General features: G+C 39.1%; 1 protein-coding gene across 2 annotated transcripts in view; it reads right to left on the reverse strand.

Moving 5' to 3' along the window:
• Positions 1–274: 274 nt before the first annotated feature.
• LOC136858344 (NKAP family protein CG6066) overlaps positions 275–23842 on the reverse strand; it is a 132631-nt gene continuing 109063 nt past the window's right edge. For both annotated transcript variants that reach the window (XM_067137814.2, XM_067137815.2), the window contains exons 4-5: positions 12543–12774; positions 275–747 (exon numbers count right to left, since the gene is read on the reverse strand). In XM_067137814.2, coding sequence (XP_066993915.1) covers positions 570–747; positions 12543–12774 — 410 coding nt within the window. In that variant the 3' untranslated portion in view covers positions 275–569. The remainder of the gene's footprint in view (positions 748–12542; positions 12775–23842) is intronic.

Genomic DNA, 23842 nt, shown 5'->3' on the forward strand with positions numbered 1-23842 from the left:
TGTGATCGTACTAAGCAGTAATGGCGAAAATTCGTGACACGATAAGTGAGGTATTTTCATATAGCTTTAATATGATGAGAATCGGGACTTCGAATTTACAATGTGTTTAACGGGAAAATGTGTTAATGAGGAAAGCACTAATAAGGTTTCACTGTATATTATTGTGTTTGACATAATTACTATTACAGATGTTATTCAAATTTAAGCTTAAGAGTGCATAAAAATATATCTTTTATGCACTGATGCTTAAAAGTAGTTCAATTTGAAACCAAAATTAATATTAAAAGTCACTATTATAATTTGGCTATCTAAAAAAATACATTTCTAAAATGGAAGGAAAATATGAAACAATAGTATAGGGAGAAACAAGAATAATGCAAGAATGGCTGTGACTTCTGTCATGGTATTTTGATGTTTTGGACTATTCTGAGTTCAGATTTCACAGAGTTTAAAAATACATAATATATATTATATGTACAAGATAACACCACAATAACACTTACATTAAAAATCTGTATATTCTACACTACTTCACAAGACTTCATGACCTCTCTGGCAGCACTCATTTATTAACCACTGTCTTTTTCACTTGCCAACTTATTATTAACCATTTCTTTGAACTGACTCAAGATCCTATTCTCACGTTTCTGACGTTCTTCTTTGCTGAACATGGCCAGAGCACGTTTCTCATCAGCAGAATATATTTGGTTCTCCTTCCGGATTCGTACAGCTTCCATACGGCGATGTCTGTAAACAATACAGACTGTAAATAATTCAATCACATATACACACAAAAAGATATATATTTTAGAACAAATACAAAATGCAGATTCTGAGAGAGAGATTTCATAAGAATACGATGAAAATCTACAGAACCTTTACAGTAGCTATTTTATTCAGCTGTTTTCATCTCTGAAAGTTCTATTAACCAGAAAATTGATCAAGTGCTTCATTCTGGTTGACTCCCATCAACTGGCAATGACAGTTTGAAAATCTTGTACCTGCCAGATGGTGTGGTGCAAGTAAGTTAACTGTTACCTCTCCCATTACAGTTTGCGCTCAGTGTGTTCTGTGTTATTTCATTGTCGAGACACTACTATGATATCATGGAAGGAAAAAGTAAGAAAAAGAAAACAGTAGTGTTAACAATTAAAGAACAATTGACATATTTCAGACTTGAGGGTGCCAAAAATTATAACACATTATTGAATGAGTATGGCATTGGATCACCTACTATCAATGACATACATAAGCAGATAGTCAAGTAAGGGAAATTAAATTCAACCACAGAATCAACAAAGGCCATCATTGGACGCTATGTTATGTGGAAACTTAAGCTGAAGCAATTTCTTCTTGTTTTGTATGAATAATTTACTACTGATACGTGCTCATGCAACTGCCAGCCCTCTATAAGCCTCCTCCGGTATTTCCTGGACTGGATGAGCAAGTCAGGCTGGGAGTTCCTGGTTGACCTGAAAGCATGTGACGCTTCTGCTGCTGGATTTTCTGGAGGGCGAAAAAAGAATATTTCTATTCTGACCGTACCTTGAAGATGGAACTTCATCACTAGGGATATAAAAGCAGGCTCACCGCGAACAACAGGAGTATTGTTGGTGTGTTGAAGTGGAGAGTAATCATTGTCATCAGAGTTTTTTTTTTCGGTTTAACGTCACACTAATACATCGAACATTTTCAGTGACACAAGAATGGGAAAGGGCTAGGACTGAGAAGGTAGCAGGTATGGCCTTAATTAAGGTGTGAAAATCGGAAACCATGGGAAATCACCTTTAGGGCTGTCATGGAATTCGAACTCACCATTTCTCGAATGCAAGCTCACAGCTACACGTCCCTAACCACATAGCCAACTCACTCAGCCATCGCTGGAGTTGGTGGAGTGCTGATTAGTAGTTGAGTTGTTGCTTTGTTATTGTCTTGTCAAGTGATATCCGTTGAGTTGTTCAGTGTGTGTGGAATAGTCATGTGAGGTGAATGTGCAGGTTAACAGACTTGTCAGGAGTCTGATGGTGGTGATTAATGTTTTTAAGAAGAAATACAACTGAGCTATTAACACTTATCAGAAGGGAAAAAGGAAGAGGTCTGACATTTCAAAGAATGAAGGTATCGACACAAGAAAGGGAAAGGCCACAACAGGAATGAAACTGAAAGACTCCCTAGGCCTTGTAAACCTTATACCATCGGGGTTGGAAAAGAACAAGAGTAACTGTTGACCAAGATAGGCCAGATAGGAAAGATGAAGGTGAGGAGCCTGACAAAAGTGGAAACAATGCCAGATTCAGCTAGGTGACCCATGGCCATTAACCCACTCTCCCAAGATGAAAGCCCTTGAGCCCCCTTTTAGTCATCTCTTACAACAGGCAGGGGGTACCATGGCTGTTAATCGACTGCTCTTATCTACAGAGGGTGAATCGAGGTAAGTGTATAGCAGTCGTGCGCTGTGATAGTCAACAGACGAGTGCTAAAACCTGTCTCCATGGAGCTGCTGTGCAAAGCGATTACAGAAGATTATGAAGGGATCAAGAGAGAGAGTGGTCGCATATTGAATGGGTCATCCTAGATTAAATTCATTGAAGTACTTCTCTAGTACATCTTTCGGAACTGGACAAGAGTTCTGAGCTCCATTATTCATAACCTGCCTTACTAACTTCTTCCTGTTGTAAAAATTATATTGCGCAGAATCACATGCTTATTTTTCTCTTCTCTGTTCTCTTTTGCATTTTAACTGTCTTTGTGGGTTTGAAGTGTTTGAGTAGGCATGTAGGCTTTACGTCGCACCAACACAGATAGGTCTTATGGTGACAATGGGACAGGAAAGGGCTAGGAGTGGGAAGGAAGCAGCCGTGGTCTTAATTAAGGTACACTGCCGGGCTGAGTGGCTCAGACGGTTAAGGCGCTGGCCTTCTGACCCCAACTTGGCAGGTTCGATCCTGGCTCAGTCCGGTGGTATTTGAAGGTGCTCAAATACATCAGCCTCGTATCGGTAGATTTACTGGCACGTAAAAGAACTCCTGCGGGACTAAATTCCGGCACCTCGACGTCTCCGAAAACCGTAAAAGAGTAGTTAGTGGGACGTAAAACAAATAACATTATTATTATTATTATTATTATTATTATTAATTAAGGTACAGCACCAGCATTTGCCTGGTGTGAAAATGGGAAACCATGGAAAACCATTTTCAGGGCTGCCGACAGTGGCGTTAAAACTCACTCTCTCCCGAATACCGGATACTGGCCGCACTTAAACGACTGCAGCTATCGAGCTCGGTAGATCAAAAGATTTGTTCCCTCTTGTGTCACTAGAATCCTCTCCTAAATCACTTACCAATTCATCACACTCCATGTCTAAAACACTTTTCACAAGTGGTCTTTTTTTTACGTGGATATGAACACAACCGGTGGTGGATAATTCTTTTCGTGCAATGTACACACTTGGAACAGACACACCGGCGAACTCGGATGTTAGTTTTGCAATATCATAAAACCTTGTTAATACAAAGTCGTTGGGACGCAAAAATTGAACTTCAAATTACGTGCTTTCGAATTAACCGCCAACTCGTACTTCAGAAATGCCAACCCTTGTCGCATCACAAAATATTCTAAGATCTCTTACTGCATGCTATTAACACTGATTCGCAGTTTAAACCTTTCAAATGCCATGTAAAAGAACTATTTCCAAAATCTATCCAACAAGGCGCATTTACTGTATTCAAATAATGCACTTGGATAACTCAATGGCAAACATAACCTCATGCAATGATAGGAAAAAAAAGAAAAAAATATCCAAAGACAAGCAGAAATCTATGCTGGCTCCCCTGTGCAAGAACTTTATTCATTGGATTACTGTACTGTATGCATTTTAGATGCCTTGTACTTGCACGGGAAGACCCGATGCCCTTAAAACATTGTGGCTTATCGAACATTCCTATGGTGAGGGGAGGAAGTAGGAAGTCTCTTGCTTCCATTTGCATTGCAACACAAGACAGTAACTCTATCCTTGTACGATTTTCCGCCATTGCACTTCTCTTCTAATTCAGAAATGTCAATCCTTGCCATGTCACAAAATATTCTAAGACCCATTAACGCATGCAATCACCTTGATTCACATTTTAAACCTTTCAATTACTATGGAAAGAACGATTTCCAAAATGTATCCAATGAGGTGCATTTACATTATTCAAATAATGCACTTGGATAAATCACTGCCAAACATAGCCTCACGCAACGAAAGAAAAAAATATGATGATGATGACGATTAAAATACTAGGATAAATTATGCTGGCTCCCTTGTCCAAGTGCTTTATTTTATGGATTACTACACTGTTTGCATTTTCAGATGCCTTGTACTTGCACGGACAGTACCGGATGGCCTTAAAACGTCGTGGCTTATTGAACTTTCCTATGATGAGGGGAGGAAGTATTTCGCTTCCGTCTGCATTGCAACACAGAACAGTGACCCTATTTCTTAAAAAAAAAAAGTCTGTTTGGGCTTGGTAAACAAAAACCGATTTCATTGGCACAGAAAATTTTGTTCGCTGCGTACGAACTGCTTCTCTGCACACTGCTGTTACGTGATACTGTGGTGTTCCTTAAAACGCCAAATACAAAAGAATTACGATTTCACTCTAAATTAGCAAGCATGAAACACACCGTCGACACACCGAAGTGAGTGAAAGTGCGGAAAGCTACGCCTGCACATTCCGGAAGACTATTCTATCATGACCTGGAGAAATTCTGAATTTAAATTACTGTGTAAAATACTATTTTATTTAAATGTAAAGGCAGTTTTAAATTAACAGACTGAATTGTTTTCCATTTAAATATGACATATGGGCTCAGTTTTCTTCCATCTGCGGTTACACAAAGCATAACTGTACATCCAATATCGAAAACTAGGTGAGCCAGGAGCGTGTTGCTAACCCTGAAGCAAACAAAACCCGCACCCCAATTTCGTGACTTCATTTTTTTTTTTTTTAGATATAAGGGGATTATTTGCGTAAACAGGGTATTTATCCTACTTCTACTATCCCAATGACACAAAAAGCAAGGAAATTTTGTGTACCCTGCTAGTTGACCTAGCAAGATAGCAGTTACCTTTAGGTCTCCACGCAATAGCCACTGATGTTCCTAGTAGGTCATTTTTTCTAGAATAAACAGAAAATTTTCATAACTTTCTTTGAGAAAAGCAGAATACCAAACAGGAATTGAAGGAAATTCACTATTGAACCTGATATGTCAAGCAATAAACAGCCTGTTTTTCCATTTTGAAAACTTACATTATTCTTTCTCTCGGTTCCCGAACCAACTAAAGACCACTCCTGGTACCAGCGTTTTCATATCTTCCAATCTCGATCCCGCAATCTCACTCTTTTTCTTGGTAAGACCTAAATCCAGCATGAAATCGTTCAGCTCTGTCTAAGTAAAGAGTTGTGGTTTTTTTTAAGTGAGTGGTAAGAAATCCTCATCCACTTCAAAAGGTTCTGTAGACTCAGATGAACTTTATTGCTCCACATTCTCTAGTTGCTTTGGTGGAACTGGAATGGGAATATCTGCGCTCTGTGGCCCAGGCCTAATAGCTGATTGTAAGCCTTTGGGATATTTTATTTTTGATTTATTAACTTGACTGTACTCCAATACATTGCACAGACAGAAGTAGCAATCACAATAATCATTTTTTGGTTCATGCTAAATTATGGGAATTTTAAGTGGTATGGATTTCTGTTTTCTACTAAACAACTGTCTTCGTCCTTGAAAACATGTTTTGCATGTACGCGGTGCCCACTTTTTTCTTGATCTCCATGCTTAACTTTGAAATATGCAAGGTACACTTTCTTAATACAGGCTGAATGTGATATTTCTGCCTCTGTAACAAGTATAATAATAAATTCGAGCGGCTATTTCTAGTCGAGTGCAGCCCTTGTAAGGCAGACCCTCCGATGAGGGTGGGCGGCATCTGCCATGTGTAGGTAACTGTGTGGTATTGTGGTGGAGGATAGTGTTATGTGTGCTGTGTGAGTTGCAGAGATGTTGGGGACAGCACAAAGCTCGTTGGCTGAATGGTCAGCGTACTGGCCTTCGGTTCAAAGGGTTCCGGGTTCGATTTCCTGCCGGGTCGGGGATTTTAACTTTCACTGGTTTATTCCAGTGGCCCAGGGGCTGGGTGTTTGTGCTGTAACAAGTATGAACCACATACATAACAGAAATTGTTCGGGTTGCTTACATACTTCCTTTTTGGTGCTGCAGAGACTGAAGCCATATTATATTAACATTTCACTATACACAACATTAAGGAACACCTAAAAATCCAGCGAATATTACATTCCAACAACAATGAGAAAAGAAGATTATGGTGGTACTATGCTAAGATACATTTATCTAAGGGCTGTGTTTATCTTTTCTTTCCTCAGCTATTTTTAAGAGCTAACATGTTTTGGCTCTTCTGTGCTATCAATGCTGACAGATTTATTACTTCCAAGAATTTTAAACACAAGGCCAGTCAAGGATAAAAAACTGATGGTGAAATGGATGTTTTGTTTCACGAAAAAATTCTCTGCATAGGTTCAGGTTTTTCTATTTGTTATTATGTAATACACTATAAAGTTTCCAAAGCATTCAGTAAATGCAATACAATATAACATTGAGGTTATATTTTGTTTTCACCTAGGGGTGCTAGGGGTGTTTTACGCCCGTAGTATATTTTCCAAATAGTAAGCCATAATATTACATATTCCACTAATTGTTATGAATGGTAATTTTTTACTATGTGATAAAATTATTTCCATAAATTTACATAATACAAGAATTTTAGGAAATCTTTTTTATTGATATCTTGTAAATGGTATATAAAAAAGCATTCCTGATTTTTCACTGAATTCTATGCATTAATATTAGCATTGTTCATGTATTTTGATGCCTGATAAAAAAAATTTGAAACATGATGAAATAAATTTAAATTCCCTTAAATTTATATTAAATCTCGAACATCGATATATATATAAGCAAAATAAATACATAAAAACGGTGCATGTTATGGCAAAATGGTTGGTGTTTTTGAAATCAGCACATCATTTTCCATTTGAACCACCTATTTTCACCAAAACCAGGAAATCATTGCAGGCTAGTGAAATCCTAACATAAAAATTGGAACGAGAAAGATCAAATAAACTTAAATTGCTTGAGATTCACAGACGACTCAGTGTTACTAGCTGATAACACTCAGTAAGGTAGACATCAAATAATAAGTCTACAAAATATACCGGTAATACAAAAAATAGGTCTCCAGATACCATTCGAAAAGACTGAGATAATGGTAGCAGATCAACTACTAATAAACCACATAACAGTAACTAACAGGAAAGTATACTGTAAATTTGGGAAGGTTTGTGGAGTGTGATTAAGATAAAATGAGATTAGATTGGAGGCATGTGAAGAGTGTCAAAGCAAGATGAAGATATTGGAGGTTTGTGAAGAATGATGAAGTTATGAAGATAGGGCTTATAAATATTAGAATTGTAAGATGGTGGTGGTACATAGGGTTTGTAAATAATGACTGACTGTTAGGTAAGTTAGGTAGTGGTTAGAAACAGTTGTGTCACAAGTGGATATGAACTTAAATGAACTTAAACGGAAGTAGAAGAGTGTATGTAATAGCAACAACTGCAAATACAGTAAGTTGAAAGGAGAGAATAATGGGGGCAGGCACTCAGTGGATGACGTAAAGTCAGCGAATCTCAGTAGAGTGGGTCATGGTATGCAGGTACGGAATGTTTGTAATGCAAGGTTCGCAGACTCACGTGCTGGCAAGCGCCAGACATCTGGTTAACACTAAGGTCCATATAGCAGTTAACACTGCTTGATGGAATTACTATCCTTATTACTCTTATGTTGTTATTATTATTATTATTATTATTATTATTATTATTATTATTATTATTATTATTATTATTATTATTATTATTATTATCGTAAGCATCCTCACGATGCGATGGCTAATGCCAACTATCTGATTAGTGCCTGGCTCCACCTTGACTAGATGGGAGGCACTATTATTCCTATTATGCTTAATGTTTAGTATCTAGGCAGAGTGTAAATTGAAAGAGCTTTATGATGATGATGATGATGATGATGCTTGGTGTTTTAAGGGGCCTAACATCGAAGGTCATCGGCCTCTATTGAAAGAGCTTGTTTAGGTTTGGATATATTGTTATTTTTCTCCATTATATACATCGATTAGTTTATATACTGTAAGATCTGGAGGAAAATAAATATATTTAATATTTATTTAACAGGAAAGTAGAAATAGTGAAACAATTTAAATACCTATGAGAAATTTTAACATACAACCTGGACAAGAAACCTGCATGGCAAGAAAGAACTAATAAAATGATAAAAGCTCAAAAGTTGACATGGTCTACAAACAATTTAAAAAAATGCCTATTCATTAAAGAAAATTAAAACATTACAAGACGGTGGTTCAACCGGAGGTGACATATGGAAGAGAATCTCATTTTAAAGACACTCAGAAAAATAGAATTGACTAAATCCTAAAATGAGAGAAGAATAGTTAGAACATGCACAAATAAAAAGTATAAAAAAGATGAACAATGGTGAAAAGTGCCAAATGAAATGGTGTACAGGGAACTGGAGCACATCACCAGATACTATACAGAAGAAGAGGATTTTTTTAGGTCACCTAATAATGGGGACACCAGAAACCAGATTACCATGAAAAATTACACGGAAACTCTGGAATCTGAAGCAACAAGTAGGATGGATGAAGGAAAATAGAGAGAATATGAAAGATATGGATGATTTGAACTGAAAAGTTCAAGAAACTGAAAAACATAAAAATAAGATTTCAACCAAAAATAGACAAATGACATGCAATGAAAAGGGTATTTACAGATAAGGAACAACAAAAGGTCAGAATAAATGAAAAGCTACTGGATAATTCGGAAAGAAAACTTATCGAAGAAGATGACTACAAAATGATTAACTGAAGTGGTCCCGTGAGGCCGTAAAATAAGGAGGAGAAGAAGAAGAAGAAGAATAAGAAAAGGGTATGTGCTCTTAAAACTGAGTATATACTTAATATTCATGTTTATTCATACCACCCAATTAATAAACATTTTGATGTTATAATCATTCATGAATCATAATTCATAAACCTGTAATGCTTTATAAACTCTCTTTAACCCGATGAGTGCTACGCCAGCACGTAGACGGGCTGACGTGGCCGGTGCAGCACTGCTATGCCCGTCTAGACGGTGCACGAGAATTTTTTTTTTGAGTTTCCCGGTTCATTCTCGAGTGCCGATCTGAACTCTGGCATGTTCTGCCATCTGTTGGGCGTTATGTAGAACTAATTGATCACGGCTTATACCTTCGAGAAGTAACTTACAGAGCTTTTTTGTAGACGTCTGTGGAGCTCATTTGTGATGTAAACAACCATAGCGGCACAACAAGCTAGTTGCTCTCACAGCGATGTCATTTCGGTTCAAAGAATCTTCCAGTTATTAACCACAGTGGAAAGTGATGATACAGATGATGATTTTAATGAATTGTTAAGCGATTTTGAAATCGAGTGTGATACAGAGTGTGCTGAAAATATTGTAAGTGAGAAAGAAACAGAGCCTCCTTCTAAACGAAGGAAGAAAAACACAATGAGTCCAAAAGCTATTTCTTCACTATTTTTGTGGCGAATGGATGACTTTTCTCCACCAGACTTTCAAGTAACTGTGACAGACTCTGGGAACCAAGTAGTGTTTGATGACAACCCAAAAATCATTGATATTTTAAAAACTATTCTGCCAGTGAAGTTGGTGCAAGTGGTTGTTGATGAAACAAATCAGTATCACAAACAACTGGTGAAAAACACTGAGCTGTCACCACATTCCAGGTTTAAAAAATATTTTAAAATATCAACTTATGTACTTGTAAGGAGTTACGTGTATTAGATTTTAGGAAATAATTTTATTTAGGGCCCTTTACTTTGTATAACGATGATGTACACGTGGGGACAAAAAGAGTAATTTTGTTTTCTCTCAAAATAATATTGAACGTAAGTGTAGGATTTTCTATTTGCATTTAGATTTATAAAGAACCAATATTTATAAACATTTTCAGCTAATCACCACACTGATAAGTTAAAAACTGAGGCTTCTACATTTCTTTTTACATACAAATGAAATAACTCAGCACTGAGGTACCAACCAGTCAACTGGTAACTCAGCACTTAAAAGGTTAAAGGTTTAGTTTTAATATTGTGAAATGTTTACTAATAATTTAGTGTGTAGTTTATAAGCACTGTAATAACGAAGCAACATTTTTGAATGAAATCAGTACACTGGTGACTAGAGTTCTCAAAATAATTTGTCATTTAGCATTTAATTTGCCAGTGAAAGTTATTTACCTCTCTTTTAGTTGAGAATGAACATATATAATTAATAATAAGGGGTTTTAATTCATTAAAATTAAATATTTGAAATTAAACCAGGTTTAAACATCCCGAAGCCTCCGTGGCTCAGGCGGCAGCACGCCGGCCTCTCGCCGCTGGGTTCCGTGGTTCAAATACCGGACACTCCATGTGAGATTTGTGCTGGACAAAGCGGAGGCGGGACAGGTTTTTCTCCGGGTACTCCGGTTTTCCCTGTCATATTTCATTCCAGCAACACTCTCCAATATCATATCATTCCATCTGTCATCCATTATCATTGCCCCAGAGGAGTGCGACAGGCTTCGGCAGCCGGCATAATTCCTATCCTCCCCACTAGATGGGGGCTTATTCATTCCATTCCTGACCCGGTCAAATTACTGGAAACAGGCTGTGGATTTTCATTTTCATTTAAACATCCCCACAAAAAAACTTGGCTTTTGATTTCAACAAAACCTGGGTTCATTTTCCAACCCTGAAACAAACTGAACTCCTGCTGGAGTCCCTTAACTGGGCCACATGTGACTTTCTTTATAGATTCCGAACCCTCCGAACAGGGATATATCTTGATAATGCTGACATCATCAACAGGAACATAACTGCAGCAAATAAAAGGCCATTCCACAATACAAACTGAAGAAATGTTGATTAATGATTGATGTTTGTTGTTTAAAGGGCCTAACATCGAGGTCATCGGCTCCTAATGAAACAAAATGAGACGAAATGAAATGACAACTTAAAAGTCCAAAATCCTCCACTGACCAGAATTCAAAGCATGAGGACGAAGAATGAATGGATGGACTACATGAATTTAAAACGATCAGTGGATCCGACCCACAGTGCCTCAATGCACAGAAGCTGACACAAAACAATAGTATTACTGACCAAGGGACTGCTTCTATAGCACGATGCTGAATCGATTATGCTTATAGTTGAAACGGGTCCAAAATCCAGGTCATCGGCCCCTCATAATGGTATTCTCCATGGCTAAATGGTTAGCGTGTTGGCCTTTGGTTCAGAGGGTCCCGGGTTCGATTCCCGGCCAGGTTGGGGATTTTAACCTTCATTGGTTAATTCCAATGACTCAGGGGCTGGGTGTGTGTGCCGTCTTCAGCATTAGAATTCATCACAAGTAGCGCCCCATTCTCATAGACGCGCAGGTCGCCTATGCGGCGTCAACTCGAAAGACCTGCACTTGGCCTCTTCGGAGGCCACACGCCATTATTTATAATGGTATTTATCGCTAGGAAAGTAGAACCATGCTATGTGTCATGTTGTGCTACTAATCAAAAGTAGTGGAGACAGGTAGTGTATGCACTCATGTAACACAGACCTATGGTGTTTCGCACATTGCAGGGCTATTTACAGGCAATGCAAACCTATAAAGCCAACGCAAACCTATGGCGTTCCTCACATAAGTGGACTAACCACAGGCACTTGTACTATCCCGTGGAATTCCTCGCATAGTGGGAACTGAGCATAGGTAAGGCTAATCCCATGGTGTCGCTCATATAGGGGTACGAATCACAGGTACAGTACGACCCCCCACCTGATTCACACACTGTCGCTACTAATCACAAACCTATTGCGTACCTAACATAGTGGTATTACGCACAAGTAAATGTGACCCATGGTGTTCCCCGCATGATGGTACTAATTACAAGTAGTCTCATAGTTCTAATTGGATCATCCCTTGGTCGCCCCTTTTAGTAGCCTCTTACGACAAGCAGGGGATACCGTGGGTGAATTCTTCGTCTGCCTCCCCCACCCACAGGGGGTGTGTGTTTGGTCCATGAGAGGTATTTTATTTCCCTCAAGTCTGCCGGCAAGCCGGTGAGGACCCCCCTATCCACCACCTAGGATGCGCCACGTGGGAGTATCACCTCTCCCCCTGCAACGCCAGCGTAGCAGGTTCGTGGTGAAGAAATGTTTAGATGAATAGAAGTTATATTGAAATATTTTGTAACATCTCAAGGAGATTCCTCTGAAAGACACTGCAGTGCCAACAAACAACAATAACGTATTAACAACCATATTTAGTGTATAAGAAAACTTTGATTCTTGAAATCTGAGATAAATGCATCAAATACATTACCTGCTTCCACTCATTACATATCCAACTGATTCAAAGGAGGCAATTTGGTCTGATGTAAGGCCAATCTCACCACGACGGGGAATACGTTTGCCTTCAGCTACATAGGCAGCCATAGCAGCACCTTCTCCAGGGAGCAAAGCTTTTCCATAATCTTTGCTTGATAAGGTAACATGTTGCTTCTGTACAGGTCCAACCACACCATCTTCATCCTCTGAGCCAGATACTTCTGCTTCTAAAAATGTGCCCAAACATTAGAGGAAAAGTTACAAATATCAGGATAAAAATGAGAGCAAAATCATTTACAAATACAGTGTTAAATCAAGATTTCTGGAACAATGATAGTGAATATATCACAAAGCAGCAAAAGCAGATAAGAAGGTTCACGATTAAAGAAAATATCATTTGCAGTGAACAAGACTGAAAACATTCATTTTTACAGCATGTCATGTCCTGAAATCCTCACAACACTTTTCAATAGGATAATTTCAGACGGCTGCAGTTTGGTCAACCAGCACCACCAGTGCTATCTGGAAAGGAAAAAATGCCAGTGAAAGCCCTAGCGTCCACTACATTTACTTTGCTTACAACATCCAGCTCCTTGGCTGAATGGTCAGCACAGTGCTCTTCGGTTCAGAGGGCCTTGGGTGCTATTCCCGGCCGGGTCGGATATTTTAACCTTAAAACAGTTAATTCCCTTGGCTTGGGGACCGGGTGTTTGTACTCTCCCAACATCCCTGCAACTTACACACCCCACACAACACTATCCTCCACCACAATAAAACAATGGTTGAGTTCATACCATGTCATTTACTTATCAAAGAGTAGTGTTGAAAGGTTTGAAAGAATGCAAAATTTAAGATATGTTAGAAATTAGTGGAAATAGTGAACTTTTTAGCAGTGGTTCAGAATTTTATTCTGATGAATGTAGTAGTGATAATGATTCCAAGAATCATAAAAATCATGAACAAATAGAGTGTGAAGAATGAGGGACAGGGCTACAAAAAAAAAAAAAAAAAAAATGATATCTGGAGTCGCAATAATTGTTTTGATGAACTGGAAATATGGGAAAACAATGCTGGTCCAAATCACGATTTACCTTCTAGGAGTTCAGAAAAAGATGTTGAATTATTTGTAGGATGGAAATTTAATGAGCTTGTAGCAAAGATCATGGTTCATGGTGTGGGTTACTGTAGTCACGTCCTAGTTCGTGAACCATGGGCAACGGTTGAGTGGCCTAGTAAGTGGTCCTGAGAGTCAGGATACAAGTTGCTATGGAATGGAAGTGGGCATCTCGGACATTTTCTGAGTCGTGGCCCTCCTTGTACTCAGGCGGCTAAGACAATACAATCCGTCATGGTCCTTAACCCGTTAGAGGAGAGATCCTCACTTGGACTACGTGCAAGTAGGGTAGCATCCTGCTTCACAAATTTATCGAGCTTAAAACATTTTAAGCAAGCCTTGGACCTATGGGAGTAACAGAGTCCCACTCCCATTTGACAGGCGAGGGACTCCTTGGAAACAACTTGGCAAATAATTCAATGGGGAGATATCAATATTAATGGGGTTTATGGAAGAAAGAAAACAGAACTAGCTGAGTCAGCAAAGAGGATGCATCTGGATGCACCAGGAGTATGTGATATTCAGGTAAGGGGAGATAATGAGGCACTGGCATAGCCAAGGGGGGAGGGGCCCAGTGGGGCCGGGCCCCCCCCAAAATATTTCCTGGAACTAGAGCGAGGATCAGCCGTTGTTTTACATACGGTACGAACAACTTAAAAACGTACGCCGAAATGTTAAGTTAACGTAGCGACAAGAATCTACTAGCAGGGCCATACATAATTCTCCATATTTGTACTGCTTGAATGAAAGGAAGACACTTAGAATTGTGTTGCGCGGGGATATTTCCCTGTAGAGGCCTCAGTATTGAGAATGTAACCGTGTGTTGACAAATGTCAAGACATGAAGAAAGGGGCAATTAGCAAGGGATTACTCAGTAGGGGGCAGAAACGTGACCACCGAGATAACGGGGGGGGGCATGTCCAGAAACAGTTGCAAGCTTACAATATCGTGTCAGCTTTTGCATATCAGTTCCAGGGAACAACAATGTCCTAGGGATCCTCGGGTTGTACCGTGGTTGAGAGATGTGCTGTGTTTAAGTTGCAGCGTTGGTTGGGCAGACTGTGACAGGATTGTGAGCTGCTCGTTAGTTCCTCATTTTGTGCCATATAAGTAACTTTCTTTGAAGAGGGACCGTTTTGTCACTGAGAAGCCAACACTATGTGCATCCTCGGTAAGTTATGAAAAAGTTTTTATTTATTTTTACAGTAGCAAGACAATCGCGGAGTCGTGCCTAAGTTCGATAGGTAGGCCTATATATTTTGTCAAATGCCCGGGGACTGATTGGAACCTCAAATGGCACCATCAAAAGTGCGGGTAACTATTTTGTAATTGGCGGGCGTGATAACTCAGTTCCAATGGTTCTATCTTCTCATCAGGATGGCCCAGGCTTGAATCGCAGTCGATACATGGAACATTTTTAAAATGGGAAGTCACGTTCTATTGATACGGATTCTACTTAAAACACTAGATCCCGTCCCTTACCTTTCCTTACACTTTTGAGCCAGAACCGCATCATTTATGGTGGCATATTTTGAGTATCCAACCATTCTTCGGACATACCTTGTACCTTAAATGGTGAGTGGATGCAGTGGCATACCCACAAAATAATTTCAGTCCAGTAGTGTGGATACAACTTTTCCTTGGAAGGGGTTGCGAAAAGATTTTTATTTTTATTTTTAGAATTTGCTTTACATCGCACTGTAGGTCTTATGGCGACGATGGGAAAGGAAAGGGCTGAGCGTGGGAAGAAGCGGCCATGGCCTTAATTAAGATACAGCCCCAGCATTTGCCTGGTGTGAAAATGGGAAACCACAGAAAACCATCTTTAGGGCTGCCGATAGTGATGTTTGAATCCACTATCTCCCGGATGCAAGCACACAGCTGTGCGCCCCTAACCGTACGGCCAACTCGCCCGGTGGATATAAAAAGAAAGCCAGTCCTACCGAGTGCGGTGACGGATCTTCAGTAGATATTGTTGGTTTTGATTGTTACCATGTACAATTATAGCTTCTGTACTCTTAACATACACCGGCTGCATTATTGAAACTGTTTGTAAAATTGATAATATCGTTCTTCGTTTGTGAGGAAGTAGAATCTTTATTTAATTTGTCTTCTTAAAAAAGGAACCACTTTGGTACTACACTCCGTGAAGGTGACTACCTTCCAGGCCGTAGATATTTTGATTACGGGAGACTCAAGGAAAACTCTACTGCACCCAAAATCAAGGTTATATCCTCCCCATCCCATGCCTTTCTTAACTCTGTCAGTGTCGAGAATCGAATGCAGGATGCCTTAAGTCAAATTTGAATATAAGGAGACCTAAAAATAACCAGCCGGCCCCACAGTGTAGGGGAGCGTGCCTGCCTCTTACCGGAGGCCCCGGGTACGATTCCTGGTCAGGTCAAGGACTTTTACGTGGATCTGAGGGCTAGTTCGAGGTACACTCAGCCCACGTGTTTATAATTGAGGAGCTATCTGACGGTGAGATGGCGGCCCCTGCCTAGAAAGCCAAGAATAACGGTGGAGAGGATTCGTCGAGCTGACCACACGACACCTCATAATCTGCAGGCCTCGGGCTTGGTAGGCGATGGCGCTTCAGGGCTGGTACGTCATGGAGTTTGGTTTGGAAAAGTGAACAGAGAAGGAGGCGACACCCCTGCATTAACATAAAATTAACATAAGATTGACAACATTAAAACAAACAAAAACTCAAGAGAAAATATATAAATTATTACTACAATTGAAAGCAGTTGTCAAGGAAACACTTGTACAATATTCCATAGAGAATATGTTCTAAATGAATATTCTTTTCTTAATAATTCATGACAAAAGGTCAAATTATAAATTATACAGTTTATAAGTAATTGTCGAAATGAAGAAAACAATGAACACATATGAAGATCTATACATTCATCTAGACCAACTTGTAAAGAAAAATGATAACCTTAATGAGGCTGTAGAATATAAGAATCCTTTATATTATCAAATTCTAGTATATTTGAAAATGCTTGAGAAAGATCACGAAAAAGGAATTGGAATTTCTCCATCTACAGATAGCCCTACAACTTATTCCTCCTCAGTTGAAGCTATAGGTGGCAGCAAGGTGGTTCTTGACACACCTATATCCCCCGCTCCTCCACCTCCTCAGGTGCAAGAGCAAGGAAGAACGCATCATCAATATTACACCAGACACAAGACTGTGAAAGAATGACAGGAGTTACTGTTCCAAAAGAAAGCAGGCTTAATAAGAATTGACAACTAGGAATTAGTTATATTTTCATCTGCATTAATAATAAGAACCACATCGTGATATTTAGTTTTCTTCATTTCGACAATTACTTATAAACTGTATAATTTATAATTTGACCTTTTTTCATGAATTATTAAGAAAAGAATATTCATGTAGGACATATTCTCTATGGAATATTGTACAAGTGTTTCCTTGACAACTGCTTTCAATTGTAGTAATAATTTATATATTTTCTCTTGAGTTTTTTGTTTGTTTTAATGTTGTCAATCTTATGTTAATTTTAAGGACACTTCCTCTTAAGCATTACTTTGTCAATTTTATATATTTTTCATCTACACAGTGTTATGTGGCTGAAGATGTTGATAAAATATGAAACATGTACCACTTTTAACCATTAAATTGCCTTAAGCAATCATTGTATCGACTAGGTGGAAAATAATAAATACTTAATTGTAAACCTGTATTCGACGTGTGTGTGTGTGTGTGTGTGTGTATATCTTTGTCGCATTATTTGTATAAAATGTCACTTCTTTATTGCTTATCACATGACCATTATTATAATAACATTACCGTATTTATTCTAAACCAGAATATTGCATCCTTACTCAAACTGTTTATTCTTGCATTCATTTCACTTGTACTCGGAATATGTGAAATGCTGCAATTATGCCGGGATGGGAGTAACAGATGTAGCTGGTGGACCGGGGGGGGTGTTGTACAAACAAGTCCAGACACCCCAGGAGTTTTAACAAGTGTACTTTTATTGAGCATTTTATATATAATGTGCATTAATATTAGCTTACGGAGTCCGACTCATTGGCTGAATGATCAGTCTTGAGGCCTTCGGTTAAGGCGGTTCCGGGTTCGATTCCCGGCTGGGTCGGGGATTTTAATCGCGTCTGATTAATTCTTCTGGCTGGGGACTAGGTGTTTGTCTCAACATATTCAGACAACATACTACACTACCAACCACCAAAGACATCCGGCCGTAAAACAAGGCCAAATCCACATGTGCGACGCAGTTCGCACCCGCGACCCCACAGATGTGGGAAAAGCAGAAGAAGAAGGAGAAGAAGAAGATTACTATTAGCTTCCAGAATCCACCACTCTTACTTGGATCCAAGGACACCCATTTCCTTTTCCGGTATTCTACACCACCTAAACTATGGAAGTTTGGACACCTATCAAAATAAAATCTGGATGAATGGCCCCCCCCCAAACTGAAATCCTGGCTACGCTACTGTAATGAGGAAGAGAAAGGAGATTATAAATTGTACTTGGTGGGTGTTAAAAAGGGAAGGGCAGAGTATGGGATAGGGCTGTTTATCAAGAATACTATTGCATGCAACATTGTTTCTGTTAGGCATGTAAATGAGCGAATGATGTGAGTAGATGTGGCAGTTGGAGGAATTAGGACGAGAACTGTCTCAGCGTATTCACCATGTGAGGGTGCAAATAAGAATGAAGTTGACAAGTTGAAGCATTGATTGACATCGTAGTCAGGGTCAACGGCAGGGAGAGGATAGTGCTAATGGGTGATTTCAATGCAAGAGTTGGAAATAGAACTGAAGGATACTAAAGGGTGATTGGTAAATGTGGGGAAGATATGGAAGCTAATGGGAATGGGAAGCGTTTGCTGGACTTTTGTGCTAGTATGGGTTTAGCAGTTATGAATATATTCTTCAAGCATAAGGCTATTCACCGCTACACGTGGGAGGCCAGAGGTACTAGATCTATAATAGACTATATCTTAACCGACTTCGAATTCAGGAAGTCTGTTAGGAATGTAGAAGTTTATCAGGGCTTTCTGATGATACATACCACTATCCGATTTGTAGTGAACTAAGTATCTCTAGGCCTAGGATAGAGAAAGTGAAATCTGTCTGAAAACGAATAAGGGTAGAAAATCTCGAGGACGAGGAAATTAGACAGAAGTACATGGATATGATTAGTGAGAAGTTTCGACAGTAGACAGTAAGCAGGTTCAGGATATAGAAAGTGAATGGGTGGCATACAGGGATGCTGTAGTAGAAACAGCAAGGGAATGCCTAGGAACAACTGTGTGTAAAGATGGGAAAAGGCGAACATCTTGGTGGAATGATGAAGTGAGAGTAGCTTGTGAACATAAAAAGAAGGCTTATTAGAAATGGCTCCAAACAAAGGCCGATGCAGACAGCAAATTGTACATAGATGAAAAAAAAACAAAGCAAAACAAATAGTTGTCGAATCCAAAAAGAAGTTGTGGTAAGATTTTGGTAATAACCTGGAAAGGCTAGGTCAAGCAGCAGGCAAACCTTTCTGAACAGTAATAAAAAGACTTAGGAAGGGAGGGAAAAAGGAAATGAACAGTGTTTTGGGTAATTCAGGTAAACTCATAACGGATCCCAGGGAATCACTGGACAGGTGGAGGGAATATTTCGAAAATCTTCTTAACGTAAAAGAAAATCTTCCTGGAGGTGTCACGAACAACCAAGCTCATGGGGTGGAAGAACATGATTTTGGTGAAATTACGCTTGAGGAAGTGGAAAGGATGGTAAATAAACTCCATTGTCATAAAGCAGCAGGAACAGATGAAATTAGATCTGAAATGGTGAAGTATAGTGGGAAGGCAGGGATGAAATGGTCTCACAGAGTAGTAAGATTAGCATGGAGTGTTGGTAAGGTACCTTCAGATTGGATAAAAGCAGTAATTGCACCTATCTATAAGCAAGGGAAAAGGGAGGATTGCAACAACTATCGAGGTATCTCAATGATTATAATACCAGGAAAAGTATTCACTGGCATCTTGGAAGGGACGGTGTGATCAGTGGTTGAGAGGAAGCTGGATGAAAACCAGTGTGTTCTCAGACCACAGAGGGGCTGCCAGGATCTGATTTTCAGTACGCGTCAGGTAACGGAAAAATGTTACGAGAGGAATAGACAGTTGTGTTTATGTTTCGTAGATCTAGAGAAAGCATATGACAGGGTACCGAGGGAAAAGATGTTTGCCATACTGGCGGACTATGGAATTAAAGGTAGATTATTAAAATCAATCAAGGGCATTTATGTTAAGAACTGGGCTACAGTGAGAATTGATGAATGAATGAGTTCTTGGTTCAGGGTACCTACAGGGGTTAGACAAGGCTGTAATCTTTCACCTTTGCTGTTCGTAGTTTACATGGATCATCTGCTGAAATGTATAAAGTGGCAGGGAGGGATTCAGTTAGGTGGAAATGTATAAGCAGTCTGGCCTTTGGTGACGACTTGGTCTTAATGGCAGATTGTGCCGAAAGCCTGAGGTCTAATGTCTTGGAACTTGAAAATAGGTGCAATGAGTATGATTTGAAAATTAGCCTTTCGAAGTCAACAGAATTGAATGTCAGATTGGTGATACAAAGCTGGAACAGGTACATAATTTTAAGTATTTAGGTTGTGTGTTCTCCCAGGATGGTAATATAGTGATACAAAGCTGGAAAAGGTACATAATTTTAAGTATTTAGGTTGTGTGTTCTTCCAGGATGGTAATATAGTAAGTGAGATTGAATCAAGGTGTAGTAAAGATAATGCAATGAGCTCGCAGTTGCGATCAACAGTGTTCTGTAAGAAGGAAGTCAGCTCCCAAACGAAACTATCTTTACTTCGGTCTGTTTTCAGACCAACTTTGCTTTACAGGAGTGAAAGCTCGGTGGACTCAGGATATCTTATTCATAAGTTAGAAGTAACAGACATGAAAGTAGTAAGAATGATTGCTGGTACAAACAAGTGGGAACAATGGCAGGAGGGTACTCAAAACGAGGAGATAAAGGCTAAGATAGGAATTAACCCAATGGATAAAGCTGTACGCATAAACCGGCTTTGGTGTTGGGGTCATGTGAGACAACGGAGGAGGATAGGTTACCTAAGAGAATAATGGACTCTGCTATGGAGGGTAAGAAGAGTAGAGGGAGACCAAGACGATGGTGGTTAGACTCAGTTTCTAACGATTTAAAGATAAGAGGTATAGAACTAAATGGGGCCACAGCACTACTAGCAAATAGAGGATTGTGGCAACGATTAGTAAATTCACAGAGGCTTGCAGACTGAACGCTGAAAAGCGTAACAGTCTATAATGGTAATGTATTGCCCATTAGTAAGGCAAGCAATAACAATGAGAACGTTTTAGAAAATTTAGGCAATATTTAGATTCAAAATTAGGGAGAGTACAAACATACATGCAATGATCATTTAAAAACGAAATGCAAAATAAATTACATGTATATCTTTATTCATTTGACTTTTATGTTATTTTCTTTAGAGGGCGGCATTTATGCTGACTGTGTCTATTGGGATTTAAATGCTCCTATCACAAAACACAGTTAATTCCGGCCAGGCAGCTGCCTTTAAATCATTGAGCCCTGCATATTTGTTGGATTGAAACCGAATTGGGCTGGGGTTATTTTGGAGGAAATATAGTGTCACTTCATATCATGAGAAATTTCTTACCTACAAGACCATTCAAGATTTAAATATAGGCCTACATGACAATAAATGGCTTTCATACCACGAACTGCGGAACAAGGAATAGATTTAAAATATTTTATTTTAACAGCATCATGGGTCTGAGCTCAGTCCGCCTGCTGAGCTGAAACACAGTCTTCTCCTTTCCCTTCCTCTTCGATTTCCACATCTATTTGCTCTTCAGGAACACTGCTCACACTATTACTAATATTACTACTAATTTCACTGAAATTATGATAATCCTAATCATCATTACTTTCTAAAAGGGGTTATACTGTATATGGGTAAATTTCACTTCTTTACTGGCAGCCATCCTGTTTACAAGCGAATCTCAAAGTCTAGAGATAGCCCACTTCAAACTAATATTACCAGGCACACTATCGATATACAGTATATTAGCAAAGAGCATATAACATTGCAAAGGAAGAGTCACTACGCAAATCACAAATGCAACTCACTCTGCCATCTCTTGAGGAAAAGTTGAATTACGTAGTAAAGTGAGACAACGGAACAGTTCTATGGTCCGGCATTTGGTCCACCAAGATGAAGCACAGAACGGTTCCGTGGCTCGGGCTCAATGAGTTAAATACAGAACGGCAAATAGTTAATGCAGATTTTCTGTGATAATTCCAATTTGAATAATCACGAATGGTTTTGAGCAAGATTGACAGACCTGCTACCTCATGTCAAGTGCAGTTAGTCGGCCATCTTGACTTACATTTCCTTGAATATTCGAGCATGGCAGATCATTACAATGAATGATAACAATAATTAATGAATAATGGCATAATTTTTTAATTATGATGATAAACATGCTTAAATAATAATCTGAGTTGCTTGCAGATGATGTTCATTTATAGTAAGGTGTGCTCACAATTTGTTCTATGTTGTTCTGTGAGAATTTTTTACTGTTGGAAGATACAGTTAGGTTGTTGATCCTGTGATGATACTGATGTGAAAATATTTCAGACCACCAGTTAATAAGCATTATTAATTTATTATGTTATTTAATTTATGTAGTATTATTACATACTCAACTAAGCTAGGACGCTATACAGTAGGAGTAATACTTGACTAAGCGAGTTGGCCATGCAGTTAGGGGCAGGCAGCTGTGAGCTCGCATTCGGGAGATACTGGGTTCGAACCCCACTGTCAGCAGCCCTGAATATGGTTTTCCGTGGTTTCCTATTTTTACACCAGGCAAATGCTAGGGCTGAACCTTAATTAAGGCCATGGCTGCTTCCTTCCCCCTCCTATCCTTTTCCTAACCCATCGTTGCTATAAGACATATCTGTGTCGGTGTGACGTAAAGTAACTTGTAAAAAAAAAAAAAAAAAAAAAAAAAAAATTGTCCATGTTGAAACAGAAAGGAATGATGTGGTTAGGAATGAAGCTGGGATTGCTACATCATTGTTAAATCGGATCAGCAAGTCCAGACTGAGGTGGTTTGGGCATGTAATGAGGATGGAGCCAACAAGGACAGCATATGTTAACTTGGAGAGACATATGACAGAGAAACGGATGGTGGGAAGACCAAGAACCCACTGGATGGACATTGCAGATCGGGGAAGAACACTGGAGGACGTCATTAACAACAGAATGTATCTCAATAAGACAGAATGGAAGAGGCTTGCCAACAGTACCCGGGAAACTGGAACAATAAAATGATGATGATGATGATGATGATGATGCAGAAACAGAGATAGGAATTCTGTTGCATTTATTCAGCTGACTTATCAAAGTTCATTTGATTTCACTTTGTTTATATTCATTTGAATGTCATGTTCGAATTAGACTGAGTGATAGTCAGCTGACTTATTTAAGTTCATTAGATTTCACTTTGTTTATATTAATTTGAATGTCATGATCAAATCAGACTAAGTGAGTGACCCTATTTATTTCAGTCACATCAATTTTATTTCACCAAAGACTATATCAGAATATTTTAAGCCAACAAACATTTCATCTTAAAAGTAGCACATTATTTTAATTTGTAATTATGTGTGTTTTTAGTATGTACTAGCTGATGTACCCGTGCTTCACTACGGGATTCTTAGAAAGACAGTCTTTGTGGTTTTTCCAACCTGAAGTCGCCAGCAGGAATGTAGCGATTAAAAGCAATGTTATCATATAAAATACTCGATCAAATGAAAAACCGTACATTTTCTCACTTTTAGCAAACAGTACTTCGGTGCCGATCTAACAGTTCAAAGTTCCACTGCTGGAATGACCGAACCATAGACAGCCGTGAACACTCCTCTGCCATTATTCCGTTATATACGCATACTGCTCATTCCAATCAGTGCCTCAGAGTAGGGATTAAACAGCTCGAATGCTATGATGAACCAGTTTGTTACGTATAAGCAGTATCAGAAAATTTATGAACCAGAGGAATGGCATGCTAAAGAAGAAAGTTATCTAACTCCCCAGCTACTTCCTGCCAATATTCAGGCAG

This window comes from Anabrus simplex, chromosome 1 (genome assembly GCF_040414725.1).
Source record: "Anabrus simplex isolate iqAnaSimp1 chromosome 1, ASM4041472v1, whole genome shotgun sequence".
Classification (NCBI taxonomy): domain Eukaryota; kingdom Metazoa; phylum Arthropoda; class Insecta; order Orthoptera; family Tettigoniidae; genus Anabrus; species Anabrus simplex.